Source organism: Raphanus sativus, chromosome 5 (genome assembly GCF_000801105.2).
Source record: "Raphanus sativus cultivar WK10039 chromosome 5, ASM80110v3, whole genome shotgun sequence".
NCBI classification, from domain to species: domain Eukaryota; kingdom Viridiplantae; phylum Streptophyta; class Magnoliopsida; order Brassicales; family Brassicaceae; genus Raphanus; species Raphanus sativus.
Window position 1 is genome coordinate 6,725,031 of NC_079515.1, and position 17,485 is coordinate 6,742,515.

Sequence of the window (17,485 nt, forward strand, 5' to 3'; positions counted from 1 at the left end):
AAAAATTTTAAACAAAATTAAAGAGTATAAACTTCAGTATATAGAGTACTTACCGAAAACTCATTATTTTAGAAGGAGTTAACCCACAGATTTTTTGAAAATTTTCAAAAATATGAAAATCTGGTTTTATTGCATAGTTCCATCGAGCACTGATATAAGATTATGGTGAAAAAGTTTAGAACTTCAGTTGTCTCCGGTTTTCTAGTAAAGGAAGATTTTAAAATGCTAATTCCACTAATCTAGGCAGTATATGAAATTTTAGTAAACTAAATATTAAAAAATTAGAATGATTCTTATATACCATGAAAGATAGTTTAGAATACATTAATTAAAATGTAGAATGTGGTTTGAAATTTTTAAACTAAAGTGAAGAGTATAAACTTCAGTTTATAGAGCATTTACCGAAAACTTATTATTTCAGAAGGGGTTAATCAACAGATTTTGGAAAATTTTCAAAAATATGAAAATCTTGTTTTAATGCATAGTTTCATCGAGCACTAACATAAGATGATGGTCAAAGAGTTTAGAACCTCAGTTGTCTCCGTTTCTCTAAATAATGAAGATTTATTAATGTTAATTCTACTAATCTAGGCAGTATATGAAATTTTAGTAAACTAAATATTAAAAAATTAGAATAATTCTTATACACCATGAAAGATATTTTAGAATGCATTAATTCAAATGTAGAATGTGGTTTGAAAATTTTAAACTAAAGTGAATAGTATAAACTTCAGTATATAGAGCATTTGCCGAAAACTCAATATTTTTGAAGGGGTTAATCCACGGATTTTGAAAAAAAAATTAAAATATGAAAATCTGGTTTTAGTGTATAATTTCTTAGAGCACTAACATAAGATGATTGTCAAAGAGGTTTAGAACATTTGTTGTCTTCGTTTTTTTCTAGAAAATAAAGATTTTATAATGATAATTCCACTAATCTATGCATTATATGAAATTTTACTAAACTAAATATTAAAAAATTAGAATGATTCCTATATACCATGAAAGATAGTTTAGAATACATTAATTCAAATGTAGAATGTGGTTTATTTTTTTTAAACTAAAATGGAGATTATAAACTTCAGTATATAGAGCATTTACCGAAAACTCAATATTTTTGAAAGGGTTAACCCACGAATTTTGAAAAAAATTCAAAAATATTAAAATATGGTTTTAGTGTATAGTTTGTTAGAGCATTGGCGTAAGATGATGGTTAAAGAGGTTTAGAATCTTTTTTGTCTCTGTTTCTCTAGAAAATAAAGATTTTATAATGGTAATTCCACTAATATGCAGTATATGAAATTTTACCAAACTAAATATTAAAAAATTAGAATGATTCCTATACACCATGAAAGATAGTTTAGAATACATTAATTCAAATGTCGAATGTGGTTTGAAATTTTTAAACAAAAGTGAAGTGTATAAACTTCAGTATATAGAGCATTTGCCGAAAACTCATTATTTTAGAAGGGGTTATATATATTATGAAATTAAATTTGTGATTTTTAATTATATTTATGGTTTATAATATATGTATGGTGCATATTTTTGGGTTAGGGTTGATTTCTTATATTCATTAGTAATAAGAAATATGTCATAATTGGTATTGATGTATTTATATTTTAATTATGATTTAATTATGAATAAATATAAATTCTTAATATTATATTTAAATGAATATATGGGTATGCAATTTATATCTTAACACATAGGATTTTTCAAAACAAAAATAAAGAAATTTGTATTAAAATATAAACTGTAAAATATAATATATAGTATATTTATTTTATAAAATGAAGTCCATGATTGCTTTAGAATAGAGTAACAAGTCCATGATTGCTTTAAATTAGGCATGTCTCAACGAAAATGACTATTCTAGTTCAATGTTTTTATCAAATTTGGTTTTCATTTCCGCCAAAATCCCCCAACCACAAATTCTAACTCAACCATGAAAAGGACTGCTCTAATTGAGTCATCACTGTGAAGTTTAAATTTTGCGTGTGTTAAATTATATATAGGTCCTCAACCCAATGAAAAAACAACACTTGCTAATTTGGATAGTTTTTAGTGGTTTTCAACTGGGTACATGCAGCTGCATATGGTTAAACAGCATAGCCACTGCGAGAATAGAAGGTTTTCTACTACTACTTTGTTTTAAGTAATTTGGTTGTGCTCAAAGTTATATCTCGAAGTCGAAGCTGTACTTAATTTGAGATGATTCTACGTCGGCCAGTTATTTTTTTACTTCAAACGTTAAGTAAAATAGTTAACACGAAAACAATGTGCAAAATTAAACAAGTTCCCTTTGTGAATTGTGATGTTTCAGTCGGTCCACCGAAACAACGATCGAATGAGTGATAGATAATGAAAACTAGATTTTGATCCGCGCTTTTGAAGCGCGGGATATTTTACGATGAAAAATTTTTCTAATAATTTAACAAATATTTTGGTTATTTTTAAAGAGTGTGTATTTAAAATATTTTTGCATTTAAATCAGTATTTTTAAATTCAATCCGATTGTGATTATACCGGTTAATCCGGAGATCTGACCAGTGGTGGAGCCACATTGTAAGTAGGGTGGTCAATTGACCCCTATGAAATAATTAAAATCGAACATTTAGGCTAATGTTCAATGTATTTGCTGTGGTAAACTGGTTAGAAAATCCTTTTTGACCCCCATGTGTTGAGTTCAAAACTCAGATATGACCCTGCTAAATAATTATGACCCCTGTCAAGTGGTATTCTAACTCCGCCACTGGATCTGACAATTCAATTTATGTTTTTAAAATATTCATATTAAAAAATTACTAAAACCCGAGACTAACCGATTGAACTGATGGATGACCGATATGTAATCTAATTGGATTTAAATTGTAATAGTTTCATAATTTGCAATCTTATAATCGAAATTTTAAAGTTCACTATTTTGCAATTTATGAAATTATGACGTTTCTACAAAATTTTAAAAAGAAAATGATAGATATAAAATAACTAAGATTAATTATTGTATTATTTGGAAACATTGATAATAGTATAAAAAATATATTGTTTGGAAACATTGATAGTTGTATAAATAAATAAGTATATTGTTTGGAAACATAAATAGTAGTATAAAGAAAGGAACATTAGTGACTTAATGTATGTTTAACTATAAAGTATAAATGTGTTTTTAATTTAAAAACTTACAAAATAAATGTTAGGTCCAACAGAATGTTTCTGTTTTAATAAGATAGATTATGTGTATAACAAAAAGAGATGGTAGCCTCCAAAATTATCGATATAGGCTGATTATTCTGAAAAATCTTTTTTGGTTTTCAACTTTTAATCGTATGTGCAGACTCAAATTTAAAAAAACAAAAGATAAATAATGGACTTTTATTCTCAGACTTCTACATTATTAAAGGAGCTATGTAGTAATGTAGACATGATATGATCATTATGTTCTAAATATCTTCCTAAACGCATTTCGTAAATTAAATGCTTTCTTACACACATATCGCTTCTGTAATCTCATAGTTGAGTGTCTTAAAAACATGGGAAGATTATATCAAAGATCAGATCAAATGTCTCTCTGGACAAAGCCAATCATTATCTCTTTATAACAAAATCCTAATGTACATATTAAAAACTGTGAGACCCTTCGAGATAGACATAAGTTTCTGAAAGCCTCTTCAGTTCTTCATCTTGTCCTGCTTACTGCATCCAACTGCAAGGACAGATGAAAACTAATCTAGTTATGACTCTATGAAACATATTAACCTAAGAATAACACATAAGAACACACAAGCTTACATCTCAAGGCAGATGAAATCTCAGAGCTTTTAATCACGCGCAGTCTCTTCACAGATGAAACGAACATTCTGGCGTTTAAAATATAAGATTAGTTAGTATCCATTCTGTCAATAAAGGATAACCAATTTGAAAAATAAAATAAAAAACACTAACAAAAAGTGAAACTATACACTTTTTTTGTTTTTATATGATTTAAGAATATGATTCTGCAAAACACTGAATCAGATTCAGAAGAGAAAAAGGAGAAAAGATTCTTACTGCCAAGGAACATCCCCAACAAGCATCTTGTCTCCTTCATTGTCTTCATATGTTAAAGTAAATTCTCCTTTACCATCCAATAAACCAATGATCGGTTTCCCCTCTCCTTCACCACCAGAGGCATCTCTTTGAGCTAAAACAAACAAAACACACTTAATAAATCAAGAATAACTCTCCTCTCTCTAAAGAACAAAAACCAGATTTGAAACTGAGTTTTAACCTGCGAGTAGACCTCTGAAGAGTTTGTCAACGGCAAAAGATAGCTGTTCATAGCCACTGTAAGCATTGAGATCGACTTTTCTACCTATTGGAACACTATCCATGTTGATCTTTACAAACATTCCTTCCCTCTTAGGTTGAACTTGCTTCTCTTCATCACCACTTTTGTTGATTTGATCGTTTCCAAGCTTTGAAGAGCTTGAACTCGCTAGATTCTTTCTGAAGGAACGAACCGGAGGCCATCCCACCACTGGACCAGGAGCAGTTCTTTATACCATACAGTAAAAACAAATATGTTAACACAAGATGAAAAATAAAAACAGAGTAAACCAGACAGTAAATATTGGGAATTTAAACATGTGAGGGTAAAAAAAAGGAAAAAAAAACAGAGAATTCAGGTGGTAGGTCCCTAGTGTCTAGAGAATATGCTCTGTCAAAGTAAGAAAAGTTTTTAACAGTGTAGGAAAGAAAAGTAGATACCTTTTATGAGAGATGTGAGGAGGAGCATAAGTGGTTTTATTGGAAGAAGAGAAATGGTTTCCACTGAGATTGAAGATGGATTTCTCTTCTGCTTCCTTCTTGATGTTGTTTCTCGTGTCTATGTTCTTCTTCTTCATGGCAGAACCATCTTCTTCGTCACCACCAGGTGGTGCAAGCCTTAGCTCAAGTTTCTTTTCTTGATCTGCGTTGTTCTTCTCTTCATCATGGTACCATTTTCTTTCTTGATGAATCAGATCAAGGAGTTTAGGACATGTTTCTCTGTTTCTTGGACAACCTTCCATTGGTTATTGTTACAACGCAAGAACAGTCCTTGTCTCGCTTATAGAACTTTGCTTACAAGGGGAGACGTACGACAAAGATTCTTCACCAGACCCTAAGAGAGCTTTTAAGGGAAAAATACCTAAGAAACCCCTAACAAAGAAACAGTCTCACAAAACTGAGAGCGAGAGAGAAAGAGAGAGAGAGATGTAATGAAGGTGTGGTAAGACAAGTGGTGGGTTTTATACAAGTGGTGCTCACTTCTTTCTCCCTCTCGTGCACGCTTTGGTGGGTTCTCTCTCTCTCTCACACACACACTCTTTTTTCAATTTGTTCTCTCTCTCTAGATTCTGAAAGGGATCTATAATAGAGAAAAATTAAGAACGTTGAGAAAGAAATTGTATTTGTATGAAGAGTCAATTATTAAACAAAATTGCAGGAAAAAAAAGGAGAGCAAGAGAGTGACTCCACTTTTACTCGTAAACCTCAAAAGCTGAAGTATAAAAGAAGACCATAAAAATTACATACTACAAAAGAGAAAACAGTAATCGAATACCTTAGAACCAGTGTTTTTAAAACCGGACCGGCGAGCGAACCAGAAATTATTTGGGTCACGGGTCATTGTGGTTCGACCTGGTTCGACCGGGGTCGATTAGATTAAACTGAATTTATTATTTTATAAATATTATATATTTTTTTTTCAAAAAATAGTCATAATGTTTAGAAAACTTTCAAAAATAACAAATTGAAATGTGATAAAAAAAATAAAAAAAATAATAGTTCAAAACTAAAGTCAATAGGAAAAAAAAACATTTAAAGTTTATTCTCCAAATCTTTGTCCTTCTAAATCTTCATCACCTATAAAAATTATATACACATTAGTTACAAAACTCTATTTTGGTTGCAATTTGTGACAAACAAAATAGTATATATGTTAAAAAGGGAGAAAAAAATAATTATTTTATTAACAAAATTTTGATTTTTATACGAACCAGGGTTTCGTCGGTTCGTTGGGTCACTCGGTTCCCGGGTTTTTAGCGGTTCAACATGGGTTTTTAACCGATTCAACTTTAGTTGGATTTTGACATTAAACCAACCCGGATAGGTGTCCGGTTCGCGGTTGAACCCAGTCCGACCGTCGGTCCGGTCCGGGTTTAACAACACTGCTTAGAACAATGAAATAGAAGTACATGCGAGGGAACGGAGAATTGAGCTTAGAGAGAGAAAGCAAGAGAAAAGAGAAGAGACCACCGCCGTGAGATTTCTTGCCGACAGGGTGGGCTCCTTTAGCCACCGTCAGTCCGGTCTCCCCACCTTGTTAATTGTTTAGATATCCTTTCCTTTTCAGTTTTTAATTTTTGAGTGCTTCTTTTGCTTCTGCCGTCGCATCTCTCTTTGAATGGACGGTCGGCCTTGGTTCGCCGATGTGGCTCCTTTCCGTCAAAGGAGAACAGTCGGTTCTAGTTTGTGAAAGTGGTGGAGGCTCGGTTATGCTCCGCGGTGAGGATGAAGCTATGGTTGGCGATGTCGCGGGAGGAGATCTCGGGGGAAGCTCGATGATGCTCTCGCGGGGTAAAGGTTTGGTAGCCGGTGAAGGTTTCCGGCGGTAAACTATGTTTCTCGATTCACGCGTCTTAGGGTTTGAAGAGGTTCAAAGCCGGAAGAGATCTCGAGGTTCGATGAACTCTCCGGCGTGAAGAGATTGCGGTGAGAACGGTGATGGGTTCGTGAGGAGGCTTGTTGGTCTAGAAGCTCCGACGAACGAAGCTTTCGTTGTTGTGGATCCGGCGGTGTAGCGTCGGTTGTGGTCGAGTTGAAGCGGTGGCGAGCGAGTTGAAGCGGTGACGACGCGTGCAGCGTGAACGGAGGAGATCCTTCCATGTGTCCAGCCAGCGTCTCGCCGTGCCATCCGCTAGGGCATATCCCGAGGTGTCGGTGGAGCGTTTGGGTTTTGGGCTGTGGCTCATTTGTTGGTTTTTGTTATTGTCCGTTTGTTTTTGTGGGCTTTATGTGGTTTGTAAGTGTACTGAGCTTCGTCCCTATTTCTGTTGAGCTTTGGACCTCTAATATATTTTAATTTGTGAAAAAAAAAAGAAGAGAAAACAGTAATTTTCTTGACATGAAAAAACAGTAAAAAGGGATCTAGGCTTTAGGAGATTTATTGGAGTAAAACACACGCAATCTTATACTATATTTTTGTGCCTCAAATATCGCTAATTATCTAGTGAAAGAAGCAAAGTATTAAAGAAACGATTAAATGCATAAATCCAGTAAACAACTTGACAAAAAAAAACAAATAAGAACATTTAATATATGATAACAATAAGGAACTAGGGAAGATCCCATAATGTGTGGTCTGTTCTCTTATCCACTGTCCATAAGACGCATATCCCCATGCTTATATATGAAACTTTAATATAGTATTCTCTCCGTTCTACTTTATGTGATATTTTAGGTTATTGCACATAGATTAAGAAAATACATATTTTTATGTAGTTTATCTTGGTAACATAAAAATACATTAAATAAAACTAGTTTAACCAATAATAAAAAAGTACAGTATTTTATAATTGATCATAAAATTCAAATCATATTAAATTTTACCTAGATTAGTTAGAACGTCACTTAAAATAGGACAAAATAAAAATTCTAAAATACCACTTAAAGTGGGACGGAGAGAGTATAAAACTATCTACTAAATACTAATAATACATAAAATTTAATTTTCTCTTCTGATCATCATATAATAAATGAACCGCATGGGATGATAAACTGAAAGAATCCAAGAAATGGGTGTACATACGAATCTGCATGTCGTCTCGATGAAGTATATATATAGGTGCTGTTTATTGAACTTGACACACAATAAGAAGAAATGTCAATTTGTTAGGTACCTAATCAATAGTTTTGTCAAAAGTTAAAACATTGCGTACGTGTGGATTGCGATTGTAACCAAGTAAATAGTCAACTGTTTGTTTCCTATACCTTGTTAATTTTCTCAACACATGTAAATAGTAGCATCTTAATTCACAAAATTAACATATTTAAGCTAGCTTATTGTGGGAATTGAATCCAATTCTGTGCTTTAAAACTATAATGAATCAATCGTTTTTTTTATTGATAATGCAAAAGAGTTTTACAATAACAATTGTTAGAGATCACAAGTCTAATAAGTAAACAAACTAGTTTAATATTTCTCTTGATCTTTCTCTCTTGCTCGTTATTTTCTGTGTTTCGGGATGATCTTCAAATCTTGACTACTCCTCTATTTATAATTCCAGCCACCGACTTTAGCTTTCTTTTTTCCAAATTGAGTTAACAATTTAGTAAACCGTCACAAGAAGAAGAATGGAAAACATCTAAAGTTTTCCTTTTATTTGTGCAGGTCTTCAAACGTGCTTGGACTTTGTGTGGGCCAGAGATTTTGGGTCTTTACTTCACAATTCTCCACCTAAAGCCCATAATCTCCTAAACACATTTTGGCCCAACTACCTTTTATCACGTCTTTGGAAACATCGATGAACTTGGAGTGTTTCTTCTCCTTCCTCGAGTTCCTCCATAGACCAAACCGTTTTGAAGATCCTAATCTGTCATCAGTCGCCATTGTCATGCTCCTAGTCCTCCTCGAAGCGGTGGCGAAGTCTATTAGCGAATTCTGATCGCCATAGCTCCGTAGTAGCTCGTACGCCGCTACCTCTACTTCACCTCTTTTCCTGCTTCGATTTATTTAGCTCGAGATCGACTCAATCTTCCAAAACCGCAACTCTCTCCTTCAATCGCATCAACTACTCTTCCACGGTAAGATATCCGTAATCCAAAAAATAAAAGCTCGCGAGTTCTTTTATTTTTATTTTAATTGACGAATATGCATCTTGCATATTGTAGGTGATGGATGAACTTTTCCAATCTTGCCGGATTATTGTATTACCCCGGTAAGATTCTCCGTCTTGAGTTTGCTTTAAATGGTAGAGTATCTCCGTTTTAGCATGACTGTGAGATGTGTTTCTTCAACGTATCGGTTCTGAGTTATATAAACCCTTAGAAGCTTTTTCTATTTCTCATACACGTCTCCCTTCAGCTCTTGATGTAGCTGTTTAAGACTATGTCTAATGATCAATTTTGCTTCCCTTGCAGCTGAGATACTCGTCTCCCTTCAGCTTCCATAGCTGTTTAAGACGTTCTCTCATAGTAGTCATCTTTCCTAAATCAATTTCCTTATTGATTTAATCATCCTCTGCTAACTCTTTGTGTTTGATATCTCTTCAGCTTCTCCCCCTTGAGCTAAGAATTCTCTGCCTCGCCTCTCGTTCCCCACAGGTAACGTTTCCTTTGAACTCTAAAGTTCCTTCATTGTTGTTTAAAGAAATAACCGGAGCACTGAACTCATTATTTCTTCTATGGCGAGGTTACAACAATGACGTTACATGTGGCGCTCCTTCCTCTTAGGCGATATTTAAGAGATCACAACAGAGATCGAACTTAGGCCCGGGTAAGGCTTTAGTTAGAAAATCTGCTGGATTCTTGCTAGTATGAATCTTAGATAGATGAACCTTGCCTTCTTCTACAACATCTCTGATGAAGTGATACTTGTTGTCTATGTGTTTAGTTCTTTCGTGATGAACATGATTCTTTGTTAGGGCTATAGCGCTTTGAGAATCGCAGTGTATCTTAACACTTTCTTGTTCAAAACCCAACTCTACACATAGTTTTCTCAACCATATAGCTTCTTTCGCGGCTGCGGTAAGAGCCATGTACTCTGCTTCAGTCGTCGAAAGAGCTACCACTTCTTGTAAACTCGATTTCCAGCTAACTGTATTTCCCCATACTTGAAACACGTATCCAGTTACAGACCTTCTTCTGTCACGATCAGTAGCGTAATCAGAGTCACAAAAACCTTCAATGCTAAACTTTGAGTGCTTAGTGAACGTTAGACATCTTCTTGTAGCACCTGTTAAATATCTCAAAACCCACTTTACGGCTAACCAATGTTCTCTTCCAGGTTCAGACATAAAGCGGCTTATGAGTCCAACTGCAAAACCTAAATCAGGTCTCGATCCGACCATTGCGTACATAAGACTCCCTACCGCGCTTGCATACGGTATGTCTTCCATGTATCTTCTTTCTTCTTCCATCTCGTCTTTAGTAAGGCTTTTTAGTTTGAACTGAGATGTGGTAGGAGTATTTACAGCTTTTGCTTCAGACATACCGAACCTATTTAGAACCTTTTCCAAATAGTTCTCTTGAGACAATGTTAAGATTCCCTTCTCTCGGTCTCTAGAAATATCCATTCCTAATATTCTTGAAGCTTTGCCTAAATCTTTCATCTCAAACTCTTTGCTTAAGCTCTCTTTCACGCTTCTGATTTCTTGTTTATCTCCCGAAGCTATAAGCATATCGTCGACGTACAGAAGTAAGTACACGGCTTGCTCTGTGTTCACGTTTCTCATGTAAACACATGGGTCTTCTCTGCTTCTCACAAACCCTTGGCTCTTCATGAAGCAATCAAACTTGCGATTCCATTGCCTTGGTGATTGTTTCAAACCATACAGTGACTTCTTCAGTAAACATACTTTATTTTCATCTCCTTTCTTTATGAATCCTTCTGGTTGATTCATTAAGATTCTTTCTTCCAAATCTCCATGAAGAAAAGCTGTTTTAACGTCCATCTGCTCAAGCTCATAATCCCTGTTTACCACGAGAGATAACATCAATCTTTCGACACATGTTTCACAACAGGTGAAAACACTTCATTGTAGTCGATTCCTTCCGTTTGAGAATATCCCTGAGCAACTACTCTTCCTTTATACCTTGGATCTTCGACTCCAGGTATTCCAGGCTTTAACTTGAAAATCCATTTGCTGCCTAAAACTTTTGCATTCTCGGGTTTTTCAATTAGTATCCAAGTGCCAGCCTTTTGATGAGATTCCATTTCATCACTAGCAGCATTCTTCCAAAACTTGCTTTTCTTGCTCATCATAGCTTCTTTAAACGACTTAGGCTCGTCGATTTCAATCTCTTCAGATGCGGCTAAAGCATAAGCCGCAAAATCAGTATCTTCAAACTTTGAAGGAGGTCTGATCTGTCTTCGTACTCTGTCCCGTGCAAGCATATATCCTTCGAGATCAGGTTCTCCTTCTGAGATTTCTTTTTCCTCTTCAGAACTGGCTTCTTCTGAATTTTCTGAGACTTCTGGTTCAACAGCTCCACCTTCAACCAGTGAGTCTTCGGTTTCTGATGTAGGTAAAGTAGGACCTTCAATTAAATCTTCTTTGAATGATACTTTCTTTTTCTTTTTCCCTTCTTTTCCAGAATCTGCAACTTTTTTACTAGTATCCAACGTGTGTTTGTACATCTCTTCCTCGTTAAACACAACGTTTCTACTAGTGACGCATTTGCCTTCCTCGGATAACCAAACGCGATATCCTTTAACCCCAAATGGGTATCCCACAAAAACGCCTTTTAGAGCTCTTGGGCTTGTTTTCTCTTGAATGGTATGGACATATGCTGAGCAGCCAAAACGCCTGAGATGGTTCAACTCGGGTTTCTTTCCGGTCCATATCTCTTCTGGAAGCTGGTAGTTTATGGCTGAACTCGGAGATCTGTTTATGATATAAACTGCTGTTGATGCTGCTTCAGCCCAGAAGTCTTGACCCAATCCTGATTCTGCGAGCATACATCTTACCTTTTCCATAATTGTCCTGTTCATCCTTTCAGAAACACCGTTCTGTTGTGGCGTATACGGACAAGTCGTGTGTCTTTTGATGCCTGAGCCTTTGCAGAGTTTGTCAAACTGTTTATTGCAAAACTCTAACCCGTTATCTGTTCTAAGACACTTGATCTTCTTCCCGATCCGAGTCTCCACAGCCTCCTTCCACTCTTCAAACTTGCTGAAAGCCTCATCTTTGGATTTTAGAAAATAAATCCAAACCTTCCGAGAATAATCATCTATGAAGCTTATAAAATACTTGCACCCTCCTAGGCTTTCTGGAGTAGACGGTGCTCCCCATAGATCTGAGTGTATATACTCCAAAACCTCTTTCGAAGTGTGCTTGGCCGTAGGGAAGCTTTGTTTATGAGACTTTCCCAGGACACAAGTCTCACAAAACTCCAATTTATCTACCTCTTTGTTTGATAAATATCCTTCCTTCACAAGCACATTTAAGTTCTTTAAACTCATGTGCCCTAACCGTGCGTGCCAAATCTTCGTCATGTCCACCTCAGCTCGTGTCACATTCGCTTCTCCTTTGGGAACCGTCCCTTGTAGATAATATAGGCCTTCATTGTACTTTCCAGATATTATCTCTTTTCCATCTTTGTAGAAACGAATCATGAAATCTTTCCCTTCGTATTTGCATCCTGCTCGCTCAAGCATTCCATACGAAATAAGATTTCTGCTCATGGTTGGCATATATCTTACATCAGTAAGTATCACAATAGAACTGTCAGGTCTCACGATCCTTATCTTGCCAATCCCTTTGACATCGCAGTGAGTGTTGTTTGCCATCAGAACTCTGCCTCCTTCGAATTCTTCTAGGTCAAACAGAACATCTCTGTTTGGAGTTATATGGAAAGAACAACCAGAGTCCATAACCCATTCTGAGCTGCTGTCGTGTGTACTAACTGTTAGTACAAGTGGCTGCTTCGGCTCTGTAGCTATATTGGCTGCTTTATGCGTTTTCCTCTCCGGACATTCTCTTTTCCAATGCCCTTCCTTTCCGCATACGAAGCACCCCTTGTTGTTCTTGTCGTATCTAGGCCTTGATTTAGAGCGTCCGTGCCTGCTCTTCGATCTGCCTTTCCCATTCCGGTTTCCTCCCTTGTTTGATGATCTTCCTCTATCTTCCACGTACAAACCTTCATCTTGTGATTTTGAAAGCTTTCCACTTTCAAGTAACTCTCTCTCCTTAGACCTAGCGGCTCCTGTCACTTCATTAATCTTGAGAGTGTCCCTGCCGTATTTGAGAGTCTCCTTAAGATGATCGTACATACGGGGCATCGAGTTAAGTAACATGATAGCTTGAACTTCTTCCGAAACGTCCACGTTCAAGTTGTTAAGATCTGCTACTAACTTTAGAAAATCATCAACGTTTGCGTCAATGCCTTTGGAATCGGTCATCTTAAACGTGTAGAACTTGTGTTGTAAGTAGATACGATTTGGCAAAGACGTCTCCGTGTACAGCGTGTTTAAAGCGGTCCACATTGCTGCAGCTGTATCACAATGGCTGATCTTCCTTAAGACTTGATTTCCTACGTTTATAACGATCAGGTCTTTAGCCTTCTCTGATTTCTTGAGCTTTTCTGGATCAATCTTTGAACCCGTCGTTTCTTCTCCTGCTTTCTTCGTATCTCCTTCTGATTCATCCTTGGCAGGTGATGTATCCATCAGAAGAGTCTCATCGGTTAGGATATCCTTTAGCCCTAGGACTCCAAAGTGAGCCATCATACGAACCTTCCACAGCGAGAAGTCTCCTGTTCCATCGAACCGATCTGCGTCGATCCTTTCGATCCTTGGCGTTGACATTACGTTTAAAGCACTCTTGCAATCAAACCTGGATTGCTCTGATACCACTTGTTGGGAATTGAATCCAATTCTGTGCTTTAAAACTATAATGAATCAATCGTTTCTTTTATTGATAATGCAAAAGAGTTTTACAATAACAATTGTTAGAGATCACAAGTCTAATAAGTAAACAAACTAGTTTAATATTTCTCTTGATCTTTCTCTCTTGCTCGTTATTTTCTGTGTTTCGGGATGATCTTCAAGTCTTGACTACTCCTCTATTTATAATTCCAGCCACCGACTTTAGCTTTCCTTTTTCCAAATTGAGTTAACAATTTAGTAAACCGTCACAAGAAGAAGAATGGAAAACATCTAAAGTTTTCCTTTTATTTGTGCAGGTCTTCAAACGTGCTTGGACTTTGTGTGGGCCAGAGATTTTGGGTCTTTACTTCACACTTATTTATAGTATTTGTTTTTTACAGGCGGCGAAACGGGATGTACATGTCTGTCCCACGTGTGAGTAGAGAGTTCCGGTCAAGTAAGGAAGGCTATTTTGGTAAAAGAAAGGAGTATATCTTGTCTCCGTTTTACCCAACTCCGTGACTTTCTTCCCTCACTGTCAGACAAACCTTAACCACGGTTAACCTCCTCCAGTTTAAAATTAACCGCACTTCCGTATCTCTCACCGTCGATAGTTCAAAGTGGAACAGGAAAAGATTAAATTAAATTTTAGAGAACAATTACTAGATCCGCGTAGACAAAGTAGACAGTGGACACATGCTGCACTTGCACAAGATATCATGATCGTACGATTAGGTTTAAATCTTGGCCTTTAATCACAACCGTACAAGTGAATAGACACGAGATAAGGCGTCGGCTTTGATTTAAAGATTACAAAGCATCCAATTAAAAAGCAGCCGATTCAGGAGAGAAGGAACTAAAACAACTCGTGAAATGAATGTCATATCAGGAAAGGAGAAAGAAAAGGAAAAAGAAAATGATAGTGAAGAGAATAGTGGTACCAATAATGTTCTTTCCAGATTTTCACCAAGAAAATACAATCTAACACTTTAAAACAATATTTTAAAATTGTCTAAATCAATGAATTATTGTAAGCACTAACTATTAGTTTGCAAAGTTTTTCTTTTACCTTATCGGGTATTGTTATCAATTGTACACTCTATAGCCTATACTAGTCTCTCATCGTCTGCAATAGATAAATAAAATAAAAGCTATTAAAAAATAAATAAAACGAAATTATAGTTTCAAAAATCATACACAAAACTTTGATAAAGTCCTCAGTCCAATATAGTTTGTGTTGTTTTAGAAAAAAAAAATTGTTATAAATTCATGTAACTAATCTATTCTTCATAATTCATTTTCATGAGTATAGCTCACTACTTATAATCTCCATCAAACTTGAAAATTCTTAGCAATTTAGCAGATTCTCTTTTCACTCTCGTGACAACTCTAATACCATTTGTTGGTTTAGCAAAGAAAAACACGTAATTGAAGGTCTTGCTTTCTTGTTTTTTTTTCTGGACCAATCTTACTTTCTTGTTGAACTCAAAGTAAATGATCTCATAAATAGGTCTTTAAACATTACAACTGAAATAGAAATCAACTCATACACCAAACTGAAATAAAGACTTGTTTAACCTCCTATAATGAAGGAGAACTTATTCAAACTCAGACCAAGTAACACTTGCTTGTTACAAAAGCATAGCTAGCCGTTTTATTTCACCCTCAGTCTCATCACATCTCAATCGGTCATAGCCTTCTGCAGTCACACACACTTCACCTTATTCGCACCAAGTGCTTTCTTATATCACAAAACTTAACCTGACGCAGAGTCTAAGATTGTTTTGGACTCCACGACTGGAGTAAAGCAGTCAACGCGTGACTAGACGAACCGGTTTGGACCAAGGCTGACTCAGCCGCATTCTTCATAGCCTTGGTTCTCTCCCTAACCGGACCTTCCTCCACTACCTCCCGGACTCGTTTCTCCACCTCCATCCAACTCACGAACCCTGTCTCCGATTCATTCATCGAAATAGCAATCTTGATCTCATCAACAATCACCACTCTGTTAAACCTCTGCTCAGCATACAACGGCCAAGCCACCATCGGTACACCCGCGCAAACACCTTCAAGAATGGAGTTCCAGCCGCAGTGAGTAACGAACCCGCCGATTGCTCTATGGTTCAGAACCGGAACTTGCGGAGCCCACGATTTAACCACCATTCCCCTGTTTCCGGTTCGGTTTAGAAACCCTTCCGGTAAGAGAGACGTCAAGTCCGGTTCGGTTTGGTTTTGTAGCTCCGGTGGATTACGGACCACCCACAAGAACCTCTGCTCGCTTCTCTCTAAACCAATAGCGATCTCCTTGAGCTGTTCTTGCGAGAACAAACCCAAGCTACCGAAACAGAGGAACACAACACTCTGTTCCGGCTGAGAATCTAGCCAGTTCAGACAAGAGTCTGCATTTTTATTGTCTCCGGTTCTTGTCTTAACAATGAGCGGTCCGATAGGATATATATTTCGAAAACAGAGCTCCTCTGGTATGGCCTTGATGGCTCTGTTTTCTAACGCCTCAAAGGTGTTGATAATGATCCCTGAAGAGTTCGATAGCTGCTTAGAGAACGATATAAATGCATCGTAAACCTCATCGTTGCGGTCCAGTAACTGTTAATGAATAAATGAAAATCTCACATCATTAGTTAGTTAGAAGAAATAATTAACTTAATCTATAAATGGTTGGATTCATTTCTATTTACGGCCAATTGGTTTTAAATTGTAAATAATTTCTCCGTTTTGAATTAAATGTCGTTTTAAAGCAATTTTTTTATTTTAAAATAAGTGTCGTTTTATGATTTTAATGCAAAATTTATTAACTTTTTATTCTTAGTTATTTTTCTATTGGTTGAAATCTGGTTAGGTGTATTGGTAATGATGTTTTTATTTAATAAATATACAAACTTAAATATTTTATTAATCTGTGTGTTGAATTCTAGAACAACAAGTAAAATGAAACAAGGAGTATATAATAAGCAGTACCCGTGTAGGCATGTCTGAGCCTTTGATGGGAGGAACGCCGGGGATGTTGAGTAGCGTGTGGACGTCTTTGAGGTTTTTTCCGGCGGTTGTTTCGTCGAGAGTGGGGAAGTGCAAGAAGAAGGCGAGACAGGCGGCTCCAGAGGTGATGAAGTAGTAGACCGGGAACGTGAAGTCACCCGTGACGACATCTAGGACGGCGGTGCAGAAGAAGTCGATGACCATGGCGCGGAGGTTGAACGTTTGGGAGATGGAGAAGAGAGTACGGTGGACGTTTGGGTTGCTGAAGCAGATGATCTCTAAGATGAGTGCCTCGTGGCTTTGTGAGGCTGCTGAGGAGTATGGAGTGACGGTTGGGAGGCGGTGGAAGGTGATTGAAGGGAAGGAGGAGGAGACGGAGGAGATGTAGGTGGAGGTTGATTCGGGCTGGTAAGGAGGTGGGACTAAGATGATGTGGATGGAGAGAGATGGGTTTTGGGAGAGGATGAGTTTGCCTAACTCGACCATGGATACTAAGTGGCCTATTGGTGGTGACGGATACAGAACTATTGCTTCTTGCTTCTCCATGGGGTGTGTTTGTGAGCTTTGTTGTAAAGAATGAAAAGAAGAATGTGAAGTTGGAAGATGAAGTTGAGTGATGTGGTTTAAGAGTCTCACACGGCTCTCTGATTGAGATATATTAAGATTTGTGGAGGAAAATATACATGGACCAATCAATAGTGTAACATACTAACATGGATGATGGATCCACTTTACGACAAAAAAAAAAATCACAAGTTGTAAAAATTTGAAAAGTCATAAAAAGCACTCTAAGCAGCTGTTGCTCAATGTCCTGCTTAGTTTCTCACTGCTGTTGCAATTGTGTGTGTAGTAATAGGATATTTGTTCTGAAGCTTTTGTAAT

The 17,485-nt window shown here is 36.6% G+C and overlaps 2 protein-coding genes across 2 annotated transcripts; both read right to left on the reverse strand.

Moving 5' to 3' along the window:
* Positions 1 to 3,361: 3,361 nt before the first annotated feature.
* Positions 3,362 to 5,426, reverse strand: LOC108835742 (auxin-responsive protein IAA26). The gene is made up of 5 exons (XM_018608964.2): positions 4,750 to 5,426; positions 4,271 to 4,536; positions 4,051 to 4,183; positions 3,793 to 3,860; positions 3,362 to 3,706 (listed from the first exon to the last, which is right to left on the reverse strand). The coding sequence occupies exons 1-5, from the start codon at positions 5,049 to 5,051 to the stop codon at positions 3,672 to 3,674; spliced, it is 804 nt and encodes a 267-aa protein (XP_018464466.2). The 5' UTR covers positions 5,052 to 5,426; the 3' UTR covers positions 3,362 to 3,671.
* A 9,655-nt stretch (positions 5,427 to 15,081) lies between these two features.
* Positions 15,082 to 17,246, reverse strand: LOC108862366 (UDP-glycosyltransferase 88A1). The gene is made up of 2 exons (XM_018636469.2): positions 16,586 to 17,246; positions 15,082 to 16,213 (listed from the first exon to the last, which is right to left on the reverse strand). Exons 1-2 carry the CDS (start codon positions 17,147 to 17,149, stop codon positions 15,383 to 15,385), a joined length of 1,395 nt encoding a protein of 464 aa, XP_018491971.2. The 5' UTR covers positions 17,150 to 17,246; the 3' UTR covers positions 15,082 to 15,382.
* Between the last annotated feature and the right edge of the window lie 239 nt (positions 17,247 to 17,485).